The sequence below is a fragment of the Salvia splendens genome, chromosome 20 (assembly GCF_004379255.2).
Source record: "Salvia splendens isolate huo1 chromosome 20, SspV2, whole genome shotgun sequence".
Lineage (NCBI taxonomy): Eukaryota > Viridiplantae > Streptophyta > Magnoliopsida > Lamiales > Lamiaceae > Salvia > Salvia splendens.
Genome location: NC_056051.1, coordinates 21,954,957 through 21,973,650, shown reverse-complemented (window position 1 = coordinate 21,973,650; position 18,694 = coordinate 21,954,957). Strand labels below are relative to the sequence as shown.

The window sequence follows — 18,694 nt, the reverse complement described above, 5'->3', positions numbered from 1 at the left end:
AGTCCTTGGATATAGAAATAATATTACCTGTTGTTAATATTCTTTAATAACCATACCTAGCATTATCATTGGAAGGATATTTTCAGTTTTTACAAAAAAGTTGGACCAAACTATCCTCAAATGCTCAGACTATAATTGAGATTAGTAAATGCTAATTGAGGGTTATAGAGATTTACGATTTAAACTGGATAATACGATAGGTTGAAAAATTACAATTTCGGACTTGGATCGGGTCGGGCTCCATAAACCGACCCGAAATGACCCGACGAACGAATACTTATTTATAGCTCAATTCAGTCCAAGGAATAAAGTGATCGTCGAGTCTGAGCTCACGCGCCGCTTCCATCTCCGCCGCTAATTTAGCCTAGGGAAGGACAGTGAAATGAACGGCCAAACCAGCCATCAGCAACCCAAGGATGGGCGCCACGACGACGATACTGCGCTCACTGAATTCCTCGCTTCTTTAATGGATTATACCCCCACGGTAATAGTCGCTAACTCGCTATCTATACCTCGCCGTGTTGCAATTAGAATTTCGCATCCGTTTAATTTGTAACTAATCGTGTTGCTACACAGATACCTGATGAATTGGTGGAGCATTACTTGGCGAAAAGTGGATTCCAGTGCCCCGACACCCGATTGTAAGTATACTCTTCCCTTTCATTGTATTTTGCCCTAGATCGGGAAATAGTATCGGTTTAGTTAGAATTATTCTGCAATTTTCAGTTTCTGTAGTTTACTACGACTATTTTAGCTTGTATTATCCTGTTGCTCAACTGTTTATCTATTACCTCTTCTTCTTATTTTCTTTAATTGCTTAACTATGATTTGTTTCAGCTTACCTATTTTAGGTTGTTCTGTTTTACAATATAGTGACACGATTACTAGAATTTACCTGGAGGCAGATCCACAGATGTTGTGTGTGAACGCCTAATAGATTACATAGCAGGATCTTTTTCAAGTGTTTATTTGGAATAACTGGTCTCTCCAAATGTTCATTTTGGAGTAGTGAGTGCACTAGTGCTAATTGTAGGTTCTAGTTTTTCTTTTATTTTTGCATTGGAAGTGGATTGATTTTCAAGTACGTTTGGAGCAAGTGCATAACACTACTGATAAACACTTTCTATTGTAAAAGCAGACTTTTACTTCAAAAAGCTCTCCTGTTCTTCAATCAGGAAGAAAACAACACATAGATGTCATGACTCATGGTAGTGGAGAGTTTCGAATGAATTTTTTTTTCTTTTTGTGAAATTATTTTCCATTTACAAGGTTATTCGACCTACAATGTATGTCCACTGAGGCATTCATGTAAAACATATATCAGTGAAAGCATAAAACCAGGTTTATTAAATTTCTCTGCTATTCCTTATCTGAGTATTCCTTGCTTCCAGTAGCATTCAGCACATTACCATTAAAAATCAGCCTCAAATAACTTGGAATAGTTAAATGTACACAAAATACTTTTGGGGTCAGATCTGTATACTTAAATGCTACTGCTATCTTATAATTCGAAATGATTAATTGTCATAACACGCATCATGCTATACTTGCACATATATCTTCTATATACTCCCTCTATCCTAGAGAAATAGTCACCATCGATAGTGGCACGGGTTTTATAAAAAGTGGTTGGAGTATTGTGAGTGGAGAGTGATTCCCATGGTGGGAGGGTTTAGGGTTTAGTTTCTAAAAATTCAGACTGAGTAATTTTGGCTGACGGACAAAAATGGCAAAAAGTGAATATTTTTACAGGACAGGGTGAGTATTTCTGAAGAATATTTATTTGGAATAGATTCCTGATTCCTCCTTAGTCCTTACAGACTAGGAAATGTTATTCAGCCGTGCTGTTTGTTTAATCATAAAAAGAGTCAACATGCTAACAATAGCTACTTTATTTTCCTTTTATGGAAATTCTTAGACAGTCTTGTTTTCTTTATTATTGTCTTCTAATTTTCCCCCTTTTTCTGTTTACCCACGTGCTTATCCCCCGTTTGCTGGTGCTTTGAGTTCACATCTTTTGGTGTATCATATTTTCTCTTTCTTTCTCGTTAGGACTAGGTTGGTAGCAGTTGCAACACAGAAGTTCATTGCAGATGTGGCAACTGATGCACTTCAGTATGTTCTTTTAGTTTCCTCTTTGCAAATTGTACTTAGAGATAATCATTATTTATGTGGTTCGTTTTGATTGCCCTTGCTATATCTATCTTAGTGTTAATTGGATGATTGTTTCCTTGCATCTTAATTCAGGCAGTGTAAGGCAAGGCCAGCTGTAATCAAGGACAAAAGAGATAAACAGCAAAAGGTTGATACATATGATTTTATATTAATTCCGACCAGTCTTTATTAGTTTTAACAATCTTCATAACAGGAGAAGCGTTTGATCTTGACCATGGAGGATCTGTCCAAGGCTCTACGAGAGGTAACTGCCTTGGTTTCATACTTTTGCGCATCCTGCTATTGATGAGCATTTCAAAGATTGACAGCATTAATTAGTTGAATGGCAGCGGTGTTTTTTAGTGAGTGAACCAGCAGTATTGCGACCACCTCAAATTAACTTCCCCAACATGGATTTTGTCACTGGTTTCTATTTGTGTAATCGAAAATCAATCTAGTTATTCATTTTTATTGGTAGTAACTGAGTTTTCTCGTTACTGCTTGCAGTATGGTGTGAATGTCAAACACCAAGAATACTTTGCTGACACTCCAACGGCTGGTTTAGATCCCGCTTCGAGAGATGAGTGACTACTTGCCCGAACCACTGGACACAATTGGATATGTATGCCAGTGTATTTGAGGATTTGTGCAGTTGGTGTAGCAATCTCCATCTCTATCCCATCCATTCTAATCAAATTACTGTCAGTTTCAAATGCTGTGCAATTGAACTCTGCGTAATTTAGTTGAATACTATGTAACGTGTGCAGTACTATATATAATGAAATTTCAATAACATTATATTATAAAATTAATACGTACTATGTATAATGAAATTTTATATTTTTATTAATTTTTTTCATCCATATTACTATATTTTTAAAATTTATTATCACTTCAACATGAGATATTTAATTTCTTTACAATTTAAAGAAAAATCGAGTAAAGTTAAACTGGACATTTAAAGAAAAAAAAGTCATACTCAGTTAAATAAAGAATACTAAAACTGCGTAGCTTATTCCCACATAAACAACAGAGGTAATATAATTGTTAAAAAAATTATTGGGTCTAATTATACTGCTCGAATTGGTTTGGGTATTTTTGGAATCGAACTTAATCTAATAGTACGAAATTATAGATTGATGACAATTGTTTTGCTCATTATCATCCAACTCTATATGCTGTACAATGTCAAAAATTATGTAAATAATTAATGCTCTTTTCTAAAGGTTTCTTCTCTCTACTTTACTTAATTATGTGTGTACGACATTTTATGAAAAGGATTAGGGTACTTTTAAAGAGTGGTTCCAAAGGTGAGATAGTATATATTTTATTTTCTTATAGAGGACGGAAACTATACTATGTTTGATAACAAAATAAAAATGAGATACTAAAGCTAAAAAGTAGGAACTACAATAACAAAATAAAATATCTTCTTCTGATTTTTATTATTATTAATTTCGAGGGTTGTAATAAAAACTGATGAAGATAAGCTCTTCACTTTCACTTAATTAGTTAATATAACTATATAAGTGCGTAGTAATTAAAATAGTAATCGTGATGTATGCTTTGATTATTTTAGCCCTTCATTAGTCCCTTTAATACATTTATTATTAATTTAATACTACTATATAGGATGGAGGAATCACAGCGGACTATTTTATAATTAGCTGTTAATTGTTATCATGAAAGCATCTATGCAGTTATTGTATTAAAGCTGTCACCGAAGAATAGAAAATCAAACTAATGATTTACTAGTACTATGAGTTAATTATAAAAATAAAAATAAAAATAGAATTAATATCATTATTGGTACTTATTCCATAAGAAAATTATCCCTCCATTTTAAGAAAATAATATTGTGCATATATATGTATATAGTGGGTAGCATCTAAATCACAACAATGAATTTTAGGGATATTGGTCTTTAAAACCAAAATTTTTGCATGTTGTGTGCTATTTTCTACGGCGGGTCAATCACCGTATCCAACTGGCGTACATGGCTTTATTTTTTATTTCATACTTAGCATAATTAACAACGTGGCTTTCTACGTGATCTTTTTTTTACTTGCCACAAACTTTAAAATAAACTACAATAATATAAACGTTTCACGGTCGTCCACATATAATAAGTTTTTGCTGAAAATGACTTATTTGGATCAGGTTGAGAAATAACGTTCAAAATATAAAATTTATACTATTTTAACAGCTTTTAAAGCTAAAACTTGTGATTTTAAAAAACAATGTCCCTTAACTTTATGTCATTAAAAGCTAGTAATAAAATACTAGAAGTAGTACAAAGTATCTATTGCAAAATATAAGCGAGGCCTCGTCGACGTCCAGCAAATGATTGATATTAGGGCATCCACGGTGGGGGCGCCCTAAAGCCCGCCCTATACACCGCCACGTCAGCATTTTATCCTCCTGCCATTCCACCTGCAGTGGGGCGCTCTAAGGGGCGCTCTATAGGTTTTACTATTGTTTTGTTAATTAATTTAAATGTTTTCAAATATATAAATGCAAACTAATTAAAAAACACAACGATTAAATAGAAACGCCAAATAATACATTGATTAAAAAAAGTTACAATGGTTATAAATAAAAAAAATTGACTATTCTACAGAAGCCCTAACTTCCGGCGCAACTCATCGATCAACCCCTGGAGGTATTCGGCTCTGGTCGGATCCGTACACTTCATAAGGGCGTTGTGCGTGTTGTCGTCGAATGACCGATATTCGCCAGGTTGTGTACCCGGCCACCGTGTGCCATCTCCAAATATCGGGCTACCAGGACTTGAGTATCCACCGGAATCCATTTTATAGCGTAATTTGAGAGTTGAAAAGTGAATCGAAAAGTTACAAATGAAATCTGAGGATGAGGTATTTATATAAACAAAATTTTCGAATTAAAAAAAAAAAAACTAAACCGCATTGCATCGTTCGCGCCATCATCCGCGTCGCCCACAGTGGGCGGACGATGCCCTATCGTCCGCGGACTAATAAGCAAAAAAGCAATTAATTAATTCTACTGATTTTAATTATTTGTGAAAGTAAAAAGAGGCAGAAGTGGTTAGATTAAAAAATTACGACTTGTTGAAAGATTAATTTGGGCCCATTAAATGACGCCAAATATTTGGATATTGTTTTGAGAATGGGATGGGATCCTATTAATCTCCAACAGAGTGCTCGTCCTTTCATAGTTATATTTTATATACACATATCAATTTGTTATTTTCTCTAAATCAAAATATAGTTATCATCGATGGAGCAGGATTAGTTGAATTCTACCAAAGGCGAATTCAGTATATATCCATACAAAACTTTATAAAGGCCGACAAGGCCAAGCAATGAACAGACTGCAAAGGGGAGAGGAAAATGGGATATTTGAAAAAATGGCAAACTTTCACTTTAAAAATTGCTGGATTAATGAGAATTTGACCAAATTTTCATAATTTCTGATTATTTGTAAGTGAGGGCAGGAATGTGTAATTAAATGGGAGGATATGACATAGGGAAAGTTAATGAAGCACTAAAAATATTATTTATAAATAAATTGGTTGATTAATGATTATGTGACTTTGATGATATGCCCACATGAATAATCTGAGTGGTTTGTCCCTGTAGCTTGGAGTGGGACTACTCTGCTCCATTTCAGATAAGCTTTCTCTTCACTTTTCATACGCTGAATACATATAATGATATAGTAATACTTTTTTATGATTCATTTCTTTTTTTATCATATACTCACGAAAATAGTAACACTGGATTTATATGGTTCATTTTATTTCTTACATGTTACATGGAGTATAAAAAATTGTAAATAATATCATGAAATTTGATCAAATTTTATTTAATTTTCATAATTTTAAAAACAAGTAAGAAACCTATAATGTTTATATTTATTCTTATGGTGAATTTTTTTTGATGAAATACTTGATATGATACATGAAAATTATATATAGACATCACCACCAATGAATTGAGAAATATGTCTATTATTAAGAAAAACGATATCATTTGGTTGAAATAAATGAATAACACCATTTGATAAATAACACAAGATCCAAAGTTAATTTTAAAATCACAGGACAAAAATTACAATTTGACCATACTTAAAATCATTACCCTATAATATTTCAACACTGTTTTTGTGACAAACATGGATATGGTATCAAAATAGGATGAACCTTAGGTAGAATCAGAATTTTCAATCAGAATAAATTTTTAGTTTCACGAAATTTAGAATCCATTCTAGACACGGTTGGCGAAAATTCGACGGTTTAAAAAAGAGTAAACCATATATTAGAATGCACTATAAATCGTAAAAATATGTTAAAGATTTTAAACATTTTTAGCAATATTATTTAAATGCTCACTGCATTGTTTGTTTATTTTGTTTGGTTGAACTTTGTACCGTTTCATAGTAGTTGAGTCATTTTATTATTTTGGTACGTTCAATAATAGTAGAATAATTTTCGTTTTTAGTAAAAGTCAAAATATTTCATCTCGCTTACTTTACTCTCTCTTACTTTATTTCCTCTCCATCTCTCTACATTTTTCATTTCTTATTTTATTCTACATTTACTTAACTCACTTAATACAATTTTTCTTAATCTTCATGCTGAAAAGAAATGTCTCCACTATTATGGGACGGAGGTACTTCAAATGCACGCTATATTTTGTGGTTTGAACCTTTTATCCAATTAAAATTTTAAAAGTGTAAGGAATGTAAACTCCTTTATTACATATACGTTGTTAATTAGAATATGAAACGAATATTAGATAGTACTACTTTTCCAATACACACATACATGATAGTACATCTCTATGTCACCACACAAAACATCATATCCAATAATAAAATTCTCCAAATTGCAAAGTGACCTAAGCTCAATACACAACCTCTCCTTGTATAAATACACACACACACACACCTCCTTCCCTTTCCTCAAACACCAAAACACACACACACACTTTTCTCTCTTCAAATCAACTCAATTATTTCTTTCCACTTCTCCAAAAAAAAAAATGAGAATCGGTATTCACTCGACCACTAAAACGGCAACCTTCTCGCCGCCGGCCGCCATTCAGCGGTCGCCGTGGCACTCTCCGGTGCCGTACCTCTTCGGGGGGGCTGGCGGCGATGCTCGGCTTGATCGCCTTCGCCCTCCTCATCCTCGCCTGCTCCTACTGGAAGCTCTCCGCCGCAGAAGATGGAGACGCGGAGAGCAGAGCAGGCGAGAAGGGCGAAGGCGGCTCGGCCGAGAAGGCTCTGCCGGTTTTCGAAGAGAAGTTCTTAGTGATCATGGCCGGTGAAGTCAAGCCTACTTACCTCGCCACCCCTCGAAATGCTTCATTTTGTGGAGAAGAAGAAGAGGAGAAGGTGAAGAAAGATGATGGAAATGTAGTGGAAAATGGAGAGCAGTTACAATTGAGGCAACAAGAGCAAAACCAATCAACTACTACTACTATTAGTTAATGGAAAAATATTGTTATGGATTTTTGTTTCTTTTGATTTTAGAGTTGTTGAGATCCGATGGAAGGTAAATTTTCTAGTGAGATGAGCAGCTTCAGTTTGGAATTTTTGGAAGATAAATGGTCGATTTTGTCTCATTATTTGAAGTGTTTCTTTGAAAATTTCATACCGTTGAGTAATTACCATTTTATACTTGAAGAGTCAAAAACAGAATCGACGCGAGATTCACGAACAAATGTGAGACGATATTATTACGAATACAAAACAAAACGAAGGTGATTACAACACACTATCACTTAGCTCGCTACTCAATCGGAGAATACAACTCGATTGTGGATCACTCACCTAGCTAGCTCAAGAATCACAAAGTGTATTCACTTCTCTATCTAGTTTCTTGAATCACACGAATATGGAGAAAAACCAAGATGTGAAACTGAAAACTGAAGAAACTTATTTTTGTAACTGAACGAGCTGTTCAAATACAACGGTTGTTAGCCGAGCTTAATCGAGCTCGGTGTTGGAGAAGCTTAATCGAGTTCGGTGTTAGCCGAGCTTAATCGAGTTCGGTGTTAGCCGAGCTTAATCGAGTTCGGTGTTAGCCGAGCTTAATCGAGCTCGGTGTTAGCCGAGCTTAATCGAGCTCGGCCCTCAATAATGACTTGGGCCGATGGTTGGTCCAGCCACACCAAAACCCAACAAATCTCCACCTTGGCTGCATCCACCATCCGGCCAGCCAAAACTCCACCTTCACCAAAATTCCCTCATCTTCTTGCAGTCAAGTTAACCAAGTCTAAACAATGCTCGAACTTAGCACTTGGTAGGGGTTTAGTCATCATGTCAGCTGCATTTTCAGAGGTGTGGACCTTCTTGACTGCCACCACGCCTTTGCTTATCTCATCTCTTACAAAATGAAGTTTGATGTCGATGTGCTTACTTCTCTCATGGAAAGTCTGGTGCTTGGCCAAGCTAATGGCGCTGTTGCTGTCACACAAGATAGTTACAGCCTCTTGCACCACACCAAATCCCCCAATATTCCCTTTAGCCATTTAGCTTCTTTAACCGCTTCTGCTAAGGATATATACTCTGCCTCCGTTGTAGAGAGCGCAACCACAGATTGGAGATTAGACTTCCAACTGATTGCTGTACCAAAGAGCTTGAAGATATAGGCAGATTGGGATTTTCTGCTATCAATATTTGCAGCATAGTCTGCATCACAGTAGCCTATGAGCTCATCCTCACCGTCTGCTGTGCAGAACAACAATCCCAAATCTTGCGTGCCCACCAAATACTTCATTATCCACTTCAAGGCTTGCCAATGTGTGCTACCCGGGTCTGCCATGTATCTGCTGGTCAGGCTTATGGCGTGTGACAGATCAGGCCGAGTACACAACATCATGTACATAATACTCCCAACAATACTCGCATAAGGCACCTTAGACATCAACTTCCTTTCCTGATCATTAGCTGGTTTCTGACTGACAGAGAGCTTGAAGTGTGGACTTGTTGGAGTTGATACCTTTCTAGAGTCAATCATCTGAAATTTGATTAACATCTTCTTGATGTAGCTATGCTGCATCAACCATAACTTCCTAGCAGCTCTCTCTCTTATGATATCCATGCCAAGAATTCTCTTTGCATTTCCCAAGTCCTTCATTTCAAAAACTTCCTCCAAATCCTCCTTCACTTGCTTCACATCTGCCTTACTAGGGCCTGCCACAAGCATATCATCCACATAAAGTAACAAGTAAGCAACAGCTTTACCTCCCTTGTACCTTATGTAAACACAGCTATCAAAGGCAGATTTCTTGAAGCCAAGTCTCTCCATCTGCCTGTCAAAAGTCAGGTACCACTGCCGGCTGCTTTGTTTCAGTCCATAGAGGCTTCTCTTCAAACAACAGACCTTATCCTCATCTCCCGGCCTTATGAATCCTTGTGGCTGCTCCATATAGATTGTCTCCTCCAACTCACCATGCAAAAAGTTGTTTTTACATCAAGTTGTTGCAATTCCCAATCTCTCCGAGCCACAATTGCCAAGAGTATCCTTATTGAGCTGTGTTTCACCACATGAGAGAAGACCTCGGTGTAATCTATCCCCTCCTCCTGTGTGAAACCCCTTGCAACCAAGCGAGCCTTGTATCTGATACTATCATTCTCAGAGGCCTCCACCTTTTTCTTGTAAATCCATTTGCAAGAGATAGGTCTTTGTTGAATCTGTGATCTGAGAACTAGGATCCAAGTTTTGTTTTTGATGAGAGAGTCTATCTCATCCTTCATAGCCATTTTCCATTTCTCTTTGTCTTTGCTGCCAATAGCTTCCTTATAGGTGCTTGGTTCTGAGATCTCCAACTCCTCTGCAACACACAAGGCATAGTATACAAAATCTGCATCTCTGAACCTTGCTGGTGGTCTGATTTCCCTTCTGGTTCTGTCTCTGGCCAGAGCATATTGCTGAACTTGTGGCTCTGGATCAGAGACATTTGGAGTATTATTAGTAGGCTGCTCATTCTCCTCATCTGAGGACATCATTGGCTCTTGGAAATCAGCAGCATCTGAGGCTCTATGTTCTGGTTCAAGTTGATCAAAACTGACCCCAGCAGGTTCTGGAGTTGTCTCTGTCTGCAGAGTAGGCTTGAATGGCATAGTTGTTGGGATTCAGTACGCACAAGACTTTCACACACTCAGGTGAATCACACACACACTCACAGTTGTATGATAACTCACAATGCAGAAGAACACACACTCACACTTAGAGTATCGAAGATGGTAATCTTGGAGAGAAAACTTGAAAACTCTTTATTGATTTTCACTACTAACTACGTACATGGTTTTGAGCTATTTAAAGCTCTACAATCAAGTAGCAACTGCTACTAACTAACTACAAGAAGAATCAAGAAAGCAAGAAGAATAACTGCTACATCTCGGCTAACTAACTGCTGCACCAACGGCTAGTTTCTCTAGGCCGAACTTCCTTCTCGGTTCAAGCCCGAACTGTTGCTTCTTCTTTCCCGGCTCAAGACGAACTCTATTCTTGACTCAAGACCGAACTTTCTTTTCGGCTCACAACCGAGCACTCTCTTCGGCTCACAACCGAGCTCCCTTCTCGGTTCATAAACCGAACTCCTTTCTCGGTACACAAACCGAACTCCTTTGCTTCTCGGCTCAAGACCAACTGTCTTCTCGGCTCAAAGCCGAACTCAAAGCCGCGCTCAAAGCCGAGCTTCCTTCTTCTTCTGCTAGTTCCAAGCTAGTTCCAGCTCGGTAAGCCGAGCTTACCGAACTCCTCTCTGGCCGAGCTTCTTCCAACTGAAATGAGCACTCCATTATTACAATTCTCCACCTGAGGGCTCATCTCAGTTCTTGCACAAACATTGATCAACTTCTTGCAATGATCAAACTTGTCTCTACTTAGAGATTTAGTTAGCATATCTGCCGGATTGTGCAAGGTGTTAATCTTAACCACCTTCACCCTTCCCCTTTCAATCTCATCTCTAATAAAGTGCAACTTTATGTCTATATGCTTGCTCCTTTCATGGAAACCCGGATGTTTGGCCAAGCATATAGCTGAGCTGCTGTCACAATGAATCACCATTGTTTCTTGGTCAAAACCAAAATCAGAAATTACTCCCTGGATCCAAAAGCTCTCCTGTACAGCTGCAGTGAGAGCTATATACTCTGACTCTGTAGTTGAGAGAGCAACTACACTCTGCAGACCTGATTTCCAACTGATCACAGTTCCAAACATGGTGAACAAATAACCTGTTTGAGACTTTCTGGTGTCCAGATTTGCAGCATAGTCTGCATCACAATACCCCTGCACAACCTCCTCAGATCCACCTTCCCAGCCATTGAACACAATCCCCCAGTCCTTAGTTGACTTCATGTACCTCAATATCCATTTAAGAGCATTCCAATGCTCCTTCCCCGGGTCTGCCATGTATCTGCTAGTCACTGAGATAGCATGAGCAAGATCTGGTCTTGTACAAATCATAGTGTACATGATACTCCCAACAACACTAGCATAAGGGATAGCCTCCATCTCATCAGCCTCTTGCTTAGTTTTAGGAGCTTGTTCCTTTGATAATCTGAAACTCTGGGACAAGGGTGTTGAGGCAGGTTTAGCATTCTCCATTCTGAATCTCTGCATAACTTTGTCAATATAATCAGTTTGCAGCATCCACAGCTTCTTGCAGCCTCTATCTCTCTGAATATGTATGCCTAGGATCTTCCTTGACTCTCCTAGATCCTTCATTTCAAAGCTCGACTTCAGATCTTGTTTAACTTTCTGAATTTCTGTCATAGAAGGGCCTGCAAGTAGCATATCATCCACATAGAGTAATAGGTAGGCAATGGGAGTCCTGCCTGCCTTCTTGATGTAAATACAATCATCATATTCTGACTTGGAGAAGCCAATCTCTTCATCTGTGCATCAAACTTCTTATTCCACTGTCTAGGACTTTGCTTAAGTCCATAAAGACTTTTCTGTAGCAGGCACACCTTGCCTTCTTCTCCAGTCTTCACATAGCCCTCTGGCTGTTCCATAAAGATAGTCTCCTCTAGATCCCCATTGAGGAAGGCTGTCTTCACATCAAGCTGTTGTAGCTCCCAGTCTAGCTGGTTCACAACTGCCAACAAGATCCTAATCGAAGTGTGCTTAACAACTGGAGCAAATACTTCATTGAAATCAATTCCTTCTTGCTGTGTGAAGCCCCTAGCCACCAGCCTTGCCTTGAATCTGATTCTATCTTTATCAGTGGTCTCAATCTTTTTCTTAAACAACCACTTACAACTGATCAGCCTCCTTTCTTTTCCATCTGTAGTCAGTCTGGATTTATCCACCAAGATCCATGTTTTGTTCTTGAGTAAAGATTCCATTTCCTCATTCATGGCTTCAATCCACCTTTCTCTGTCTTTACTCTTCATGGCTTCTTTATATGTGAGAGGATCTGCAATATCAATGCCCTCAGCAGCACAAAGTGCATAGTAGACCACATCAGAGAACCTTTCAGGTGGTCTTGTATTTCTTCTGCCTCTATCTCTTGCTATCTGGTACTCTCTGGCAGAGTCTGCTGCAGGCTCATCAACTTTTCTACCTCGAGCTAGAGCACCATCATCCTCTGGTTCAGACTCACTTTCTGAGTCAGAGGCTCCACCTGCTCCTTGGCAAAGTCCCACTGGCTCCACCTTGAGGAAATCACTCTCAATTTCATTGGAGTCCAGCTTCCTTTTTAAGTATGGCATCTGATCCTCCAAGAACACAACATCCCTACTCACCACCACCTTCTGCCTACCAGGCTCAATGCACCAGAGCCTATACCCCTTAACACCCCTCTGATACCCCAGCAATATGCATTTTAGAGCCCTAGCCTCAAGCTTACTTTGCCTAGCATGAGCATAGGCTGCACACCCAAACACCTTGTATTTTGAGTAGTCACTATGGGCTCCATACCACATGTAATCAGGAGTCTCAGACTTAAGGGCAGTAGATGGACACTTATTTATGAGATAGGCTGCTGTATACACAGCCTCTCCCCAAAATCTGTTGCTCAGACCAGAACTGAGTAACAAGCACCTTACTCTCTCTAGGATAGTCCTATTCATCCTCTCCACAACACCATTTTGCTGGGGGTTACCAGGAACAGTGCGGTGCCTCTTCATACCCTTCTCTTTGCAAAACAGATCAAACTCAGTAGACAAGAATTCCAAGCCATTGTCAGTTCGTAGGCATTTAACACTTCTTCCCTTCTCTAGCTCCACCTCTTTACACCATATCTTGAATTTTGTGAATGTCTCTGATTTTTCTTTCAGTATATACACCCACAGTTTCCTAGTGTAGTCATCAATAATAGCAAGGTAGTATTTCCCACCACCAATTGAGCTTACAGGTGAAGGGCCCCAGAGATCACTATGTATGTAGTCTAATGGGGCTGTAGAAGAGTGAATACCTGTAGGATAGGGTGCCTTCTTTGCTTTTCCAAGTATACACTGCTCACAGGGGTCCATCTTGTTGAAATCTCCAGAGATCAGGCCCTTCTTGATGAGTTCTTTCAAGCTTCCTTCTGCTGGATGGCCCAATCTCTTGTGCCATAGCGTTATGGAGTCATCTGACACTGCATTGCTTTCTCCATCAACAGCCTTAGCCTTCAGATAATAGAGAATGTGCTCTCTGTCAGCCTCCATCATCACTGCATTCCCAGATTTCACAAGCATCTTTCCCTGACTCATCAATATGGTGAACCCTTTCTCCTCCAGCATTCCCAATGAGATGAGATTTCTTTTCACCTCCGGAATATACCTCACCCCAGTTAGGATCTTTATAGAGCCATCTTGCAAACTTAGCTTCACTTTCCCTATCCCTTTGATCTGACACACATGGTTATTTCCAAGAACTACAGTCCCTGATGCTTCCTGAAGATCATGAAACCAAGATTTGTTGGGGCACATATGGAAGCTGCACCCTGAGTCCATTATCCACCTGTGACTGATCCCATTATCACTTACATTCATGAGTTGAGCAGGGGGGATCAGTACTCTCTACACAATCAGAAGTGTTGTGGCCCTCAGAGGCTAGTTTTCTCTTCCAGGCATGGCAGTCCTTCTTCAAGTGCCCTGGTTTCTTGCACCAAAAACATGCTCTGGTTTCCTTCTGAGCATCAGAACTTGAGGGTTTAGGGCCCTCAAACTTTTTCTTGAAGTTCTGCTTTTTGAACTTCTTCACATTCAAGGCCTCTGCTGCTTGAACATTGGAGCTTGCAGAGCTTCTGCTGGTAGTCTTCTGGAGTTCCTTAGCCATCAAGGCCGAGTAGACTTCTGCATAGGTGATAGGCTTATCTCTGCCATAGATGATTGCATCACTCAACTGGTCATACGAGCTAGGCAAGGCATTCAATGTAAGAATGGCCTTGTCTTCATCTGAAATTTTAACATCCACAGAGCCCAGATCATCAATGATCTTATTGAACTCCTCCAACTGCTCTATGATAGATTTTTCACCAGAAAAACTATAGGCATAGAGCCTCTTCTTGAGATACAGCCGGTTAGCCAAAGATTTTGCCAGGTAAACTTCATCTAACCTGTTCAAGATCTCCACCGCAGTCTTGGCTTCTTGAACTTCCTCAAGACCTTATCTCCAAGGCACAGAATCACTGCAGAATGTGCCTTGAGCTGCATCTCCTCCATCTTTGCCTGAGCTTTATCATCAAGCATTGGAGCCTTTCCTTTCTCTTCTGTATTTGCAAGAACTGCGGCCAAGCCTTGTTGAATCAAGACCGCCTTCATCTTCATCTTCCACAGGCTATAATCATTCTTGCCTGTGAACTTTTCTGCATCAAGCCTTGCTGCCATCTTCCCACAGACGGCGCCACTTGTTGGGATTCAGTACGCACAAGACTTTCACACACTCAGGTGAATCACACACACACTCACAGTTGTATGATAACTCACAATGCAGAAGAACACACACTCACACTTAGAGTATCGAAGATGGTAATCTTGGAGAGAAAACTTGAAAACTCTTTATTGATTTTCACTACTAACTACGTACATGGTTTTGAGCTATTTAAAGCTCTACAATCAAGTAGCAACTGCTACTAACTAACTACAAGAAGAATCAAGAAAGCAAGAAGAATAACTGCTACATCTCGGCTAACTAACTGCTGCACCAACGGCTAGTTTCTCTAGGCCGAACTTCCTTCTCGGTTCAAGCCCGAACTGTTGCTTCTTCTTTTCCCGGCTCAAGACGAACTCTATTCTTGACTCAAGACCGAACTTTCTTTTCGGCTCACAACCGAGCACTCTCTTCGGCTCACAACCGAGCTCCCTTCTCGGTTCATAAACCGAACTCCTTTCTCGGTACACAAACCGAACTCCTTTGCTTCTCGGCTCAAGACCAACTGTCTTCTCGGCTCAAAGCCGAACTCAAAGCCGCGCTCAAAGCCGAGCTTCCTTCTTCTTCTGCTAGTTCCAAGCTAGTTCCAGCTCGGTAAGCCGAGCTTACCGAACTCCTCTCTGGCCGAGCTTCTTCCAACTGAAATGAGCACTCCATTTGCAAGAGATAGGTCTATCTCATCATTCTCAGAGGCCTCCACCTTTTTCTTGTAAATCCATTTGCAAGAGATAGGTCTTTGTTGAATCTGTGATCTGAGAACTAGGATCCAAGTTTTGTTTTTGATGAGAGAGTCTATCTCATCCTTCATAGCCATTTTCCATTTCTCTTTGTCTTTGCTGCCAATAGCTTCCTTATAGGTGCTTGGTTCTGAGATCTCCAACTCCTCTGCAACACACAAGGCATAGTATACAAAATCTGCATCTCTGAACCTTGCTGGTGGTCTGATTTCCCTTCTGGTTCTGTCTCTGGCCAGAGCATATTGCTGAACTTGTGGCTCTGGATCAGAGACATCTGGAGTATTATTAGTAGGCTGCTCATTCTCCTCATCTGAGGACATCATTGGCTCTTGGAAATCAGCAGCATCTGAGGCTCTATGTTCTGGTTCAAGTTGATCAAAACTGACCCCAGCAGGTTCTGGAGTTGTCTCTGTCTGCAGAGTAGGCTTGAATGGCATAGTTGACTCATCAAAAATGACATCTCGACTGATGATGACCTTTTGATTTCCTTCTTCTGTGCACCAAAGTCTATATGCCTTAGCACCATCTTGGTAGCCAAGGAAAATGCATTTTAGTGCTCTAGGTTCTAGCTTTCCTTGCCTTGTGTGAGCAAAGGCTCTACAACCAAAAATCCTAAGCTTCTCATAACCTCCTAGGCTTCCATACCATCTGCCATCTGGAGTATCAAAACCAATGGCTGAGCATGGACATTTATTGATCAATTTGGCTGCTGTGGAGACAGCTTCTGCCCAGAATTTCTTAGGCACTCCAGATTCAAAAATCATGCATCTTACTCTCTCAAGGAGAGTCCTATTCATTCTCTCCGCGGTTCCATTTTGTTGTGGATTCCCCGGAGCTGTCCTATGCCTCTTCACTCCCCTTTGCACACAGAAGTTATCAAATTCCCTTGATAGGAACTCAAGCCCGTTGTCTGTCCTCAGACACTTCAAGCCATACCCTTTCTCAACTTCAACTGCCTTGTACCATACACTGAACTTGCTGAATGTGTCTGATTTCTCCTTGAGGATCCATACCCAAACCTTCCTGCTATAGTCATCTACTACACTCAAGAAGTACCTTCCACCACCTATGGAATTAACCGGGCTAGGACCCCATAGATCACTGTGACAATAATCCAGAGGTCTTGTGGAGTTGTGCTTTCCTGAGCCAAAAGGCAATTTCTTTCCTTTTCCCAGCAAGCAAGACTCACACATTTTTACACTCTCCCTATCATCACATGCAAAAACGCCCTTCTTGATCAATTCTTTAAGCCCTTTATCACCCACATGGCCTAATCTCTTGTGCCACAACACCAGATTCTGTTCCTCAGCAACATAGGAATCTCCCACAATGACCTCAGCCTCCAGATAATATAATCTATTTATCCTAGAGGCTGACATAACAATAGCACCACCATTCATAATCCTCATACTCCCACCAGAAAATACACAAGAAAATCCTTTCATTTCAAGCACACCAACAGATACAAGGTTCCTCTTAATAGTAGGTATATACCTTACTTCAGTCAACAATTTAATAGAACCATCATGCACCTTAAAACGAATATTACCAATGCCTTTAACAACACACACCTGGTTGTTGCCGAGCAAGACTGATCCCTGTGCTTCAGTCAGGTTCTCAAACCATTTCTTGTGGCTGCATATGTGGAAAGAGCACCCGGAGTCCACGATCCAAGAGTCTGCAATGGGCTTCTCAGTCACATTCATGACCTGAGCCGGCTCCAAATCTGCTGCACAGTCAGCAGTGTTCTGATCAGAGTCGCCATTAGCTTGCTTCTTCTTTAAGGCCCAGCAATTTTTCTTGATGTGCCCAGGTTTCTTGCAATAGTTGCAAGACCTGGACTCCTTCTGATCCCACTCCCTTTGGCCTTTTCCTTTCCATTTTTCAGAACCCTGCCTCTTCCATTTTTCAGGTTTCTTGATATTGGCTTTCACGTTCAAGCTTTCCCCAGCCTGATCACGCAGTCTTGTTGAAGAACTCTGAAAATCCTTCAATTTCAGGGCCGAATACACCTCTTCATAGGTGATCTTGGAGTCTCTTCCAAGGAGTATAGCGTCCTTGAATTGTTCGAAGCTCTTCGGTAATGAATTGAGAAGCATAAGTGCTTTATCTTCATCCTTGATCTGCTCATCGATGTTCTCCAGATCATCCACGCATTTACCAAAATCTTCGAGCTGCTCCAAGATGCTCTTCGCCTCTGATATCTGGAAGGTGAAAAGCTTCTGTTTCAGATGAAGGCGATTTGCAAGAGACTTCGTCATATAGATGGACTCAAGCTTCCTCCACACTGCCGCAGCGGTCTCCTCCTTCGAAACCTCCCTCAGGACTCGATCGCTGAGACTCAGGATCAGAGTGCTATACGCCTTTTGTTGAAGTTCTTGAGCCTTTGGATCGACCTTTTCAACCGCACCCTTGGCGGTGTCGGCCTCCCCATTTTTGACGATTTCCCAAAGCCCTTGTTGCATCATCACGGCCTTCATCTTCAATCTCCATAGACCGAAGTCATTCTTGCCCGTAAACTTCTCCAATTCGAATTTCGCCGTAGACATCGCGCCGATTTCTTTCCTTTTCCCACAGACGGCGCCAATTTGAAGAGTCAAAAACAGAATCGACGCGAGATTCACGAACAAATGTGAGACGATATTATTACGAATACAAAACAAAACGAAGGTGATTACAACACACTATCACTTAGCTCGCTACTCAATCGGAGAATACAACTCGATTGTGGATCACTCACCTAGCTAGCTCAAGAATCACAAAGTGTATTCACTTCTCTATCTAGTTTCTTGAATCACACGAATATGGAGAAAAACCAAGATGTGAAACTGAAAACTGAAGAAACTTATTGTTGTAACTGAACGAGCTGTTCAAATACAACGGTTGTTAGCCGAGCTTAATCGAGCTCGGTGTTGGAGAAGCTTAATCGAGTTCGGTGTTAGCCGAG

The 18,694-nt window shown here is 40.1% G+C and overlaps 2 protein-coding genes across 3 annotated transcripts; both read left to right on the top strand.

The window, feature by feature from the left end:
* Positions 1-297: 297 nt before the first annotated feature.
* LOC121782548 (transcription initiation factor TFIID subunit 10-like) lies at positions 298-3,004 on the top strand. Of its 2 annotated transcripts, XM_042180429.1 has the most exons (6): positions 298-484; positions 577-641; positions 2,053-2,115; positions 2,248-2,302; positions 2,369-2,419; positions 2,662-3,004. In XM_042180429.1, the coding sequence occupies exons 1-6, from the start codon at positions 383-385 to the stop codon at positions 2,740-2,742; spliced, it is 417 nt and encodes a 138-aa protein (XP_042036363.1). In that variant the 5' UTR covers positions 298-382; the 3' UTR covers positions 2,743-3,004. The 2 variants fall into 2 exon arrangements, with proteins under 2 accessions (XP_042036363.1, XP_042036364.1); XM_042180430.1 differs by lacking the exon at positions 2,053-2,115.
* Positions 3,005-7,063: 4,059 nt separating this feature from the next.
* On the top strand, positions 7,064-7,763 carry LOC121782549 (protein GLUTAMINE DUMPER 1-like). The gene has a single exon (XM_042180432.1). The coding sequence runs from the start codon at positions 7,294-7,296 to the stop codon at positions 7,627-7,629; it is 336 nt and encodes a 111-aa protein (XP_042036366.1). The 5' UTR covers positions 7,064-7,293; the 3' UTR covers positions 7,630-7,763.
* Positions 7,764-18,694: the final 10,931 nt, after the last annotated feature.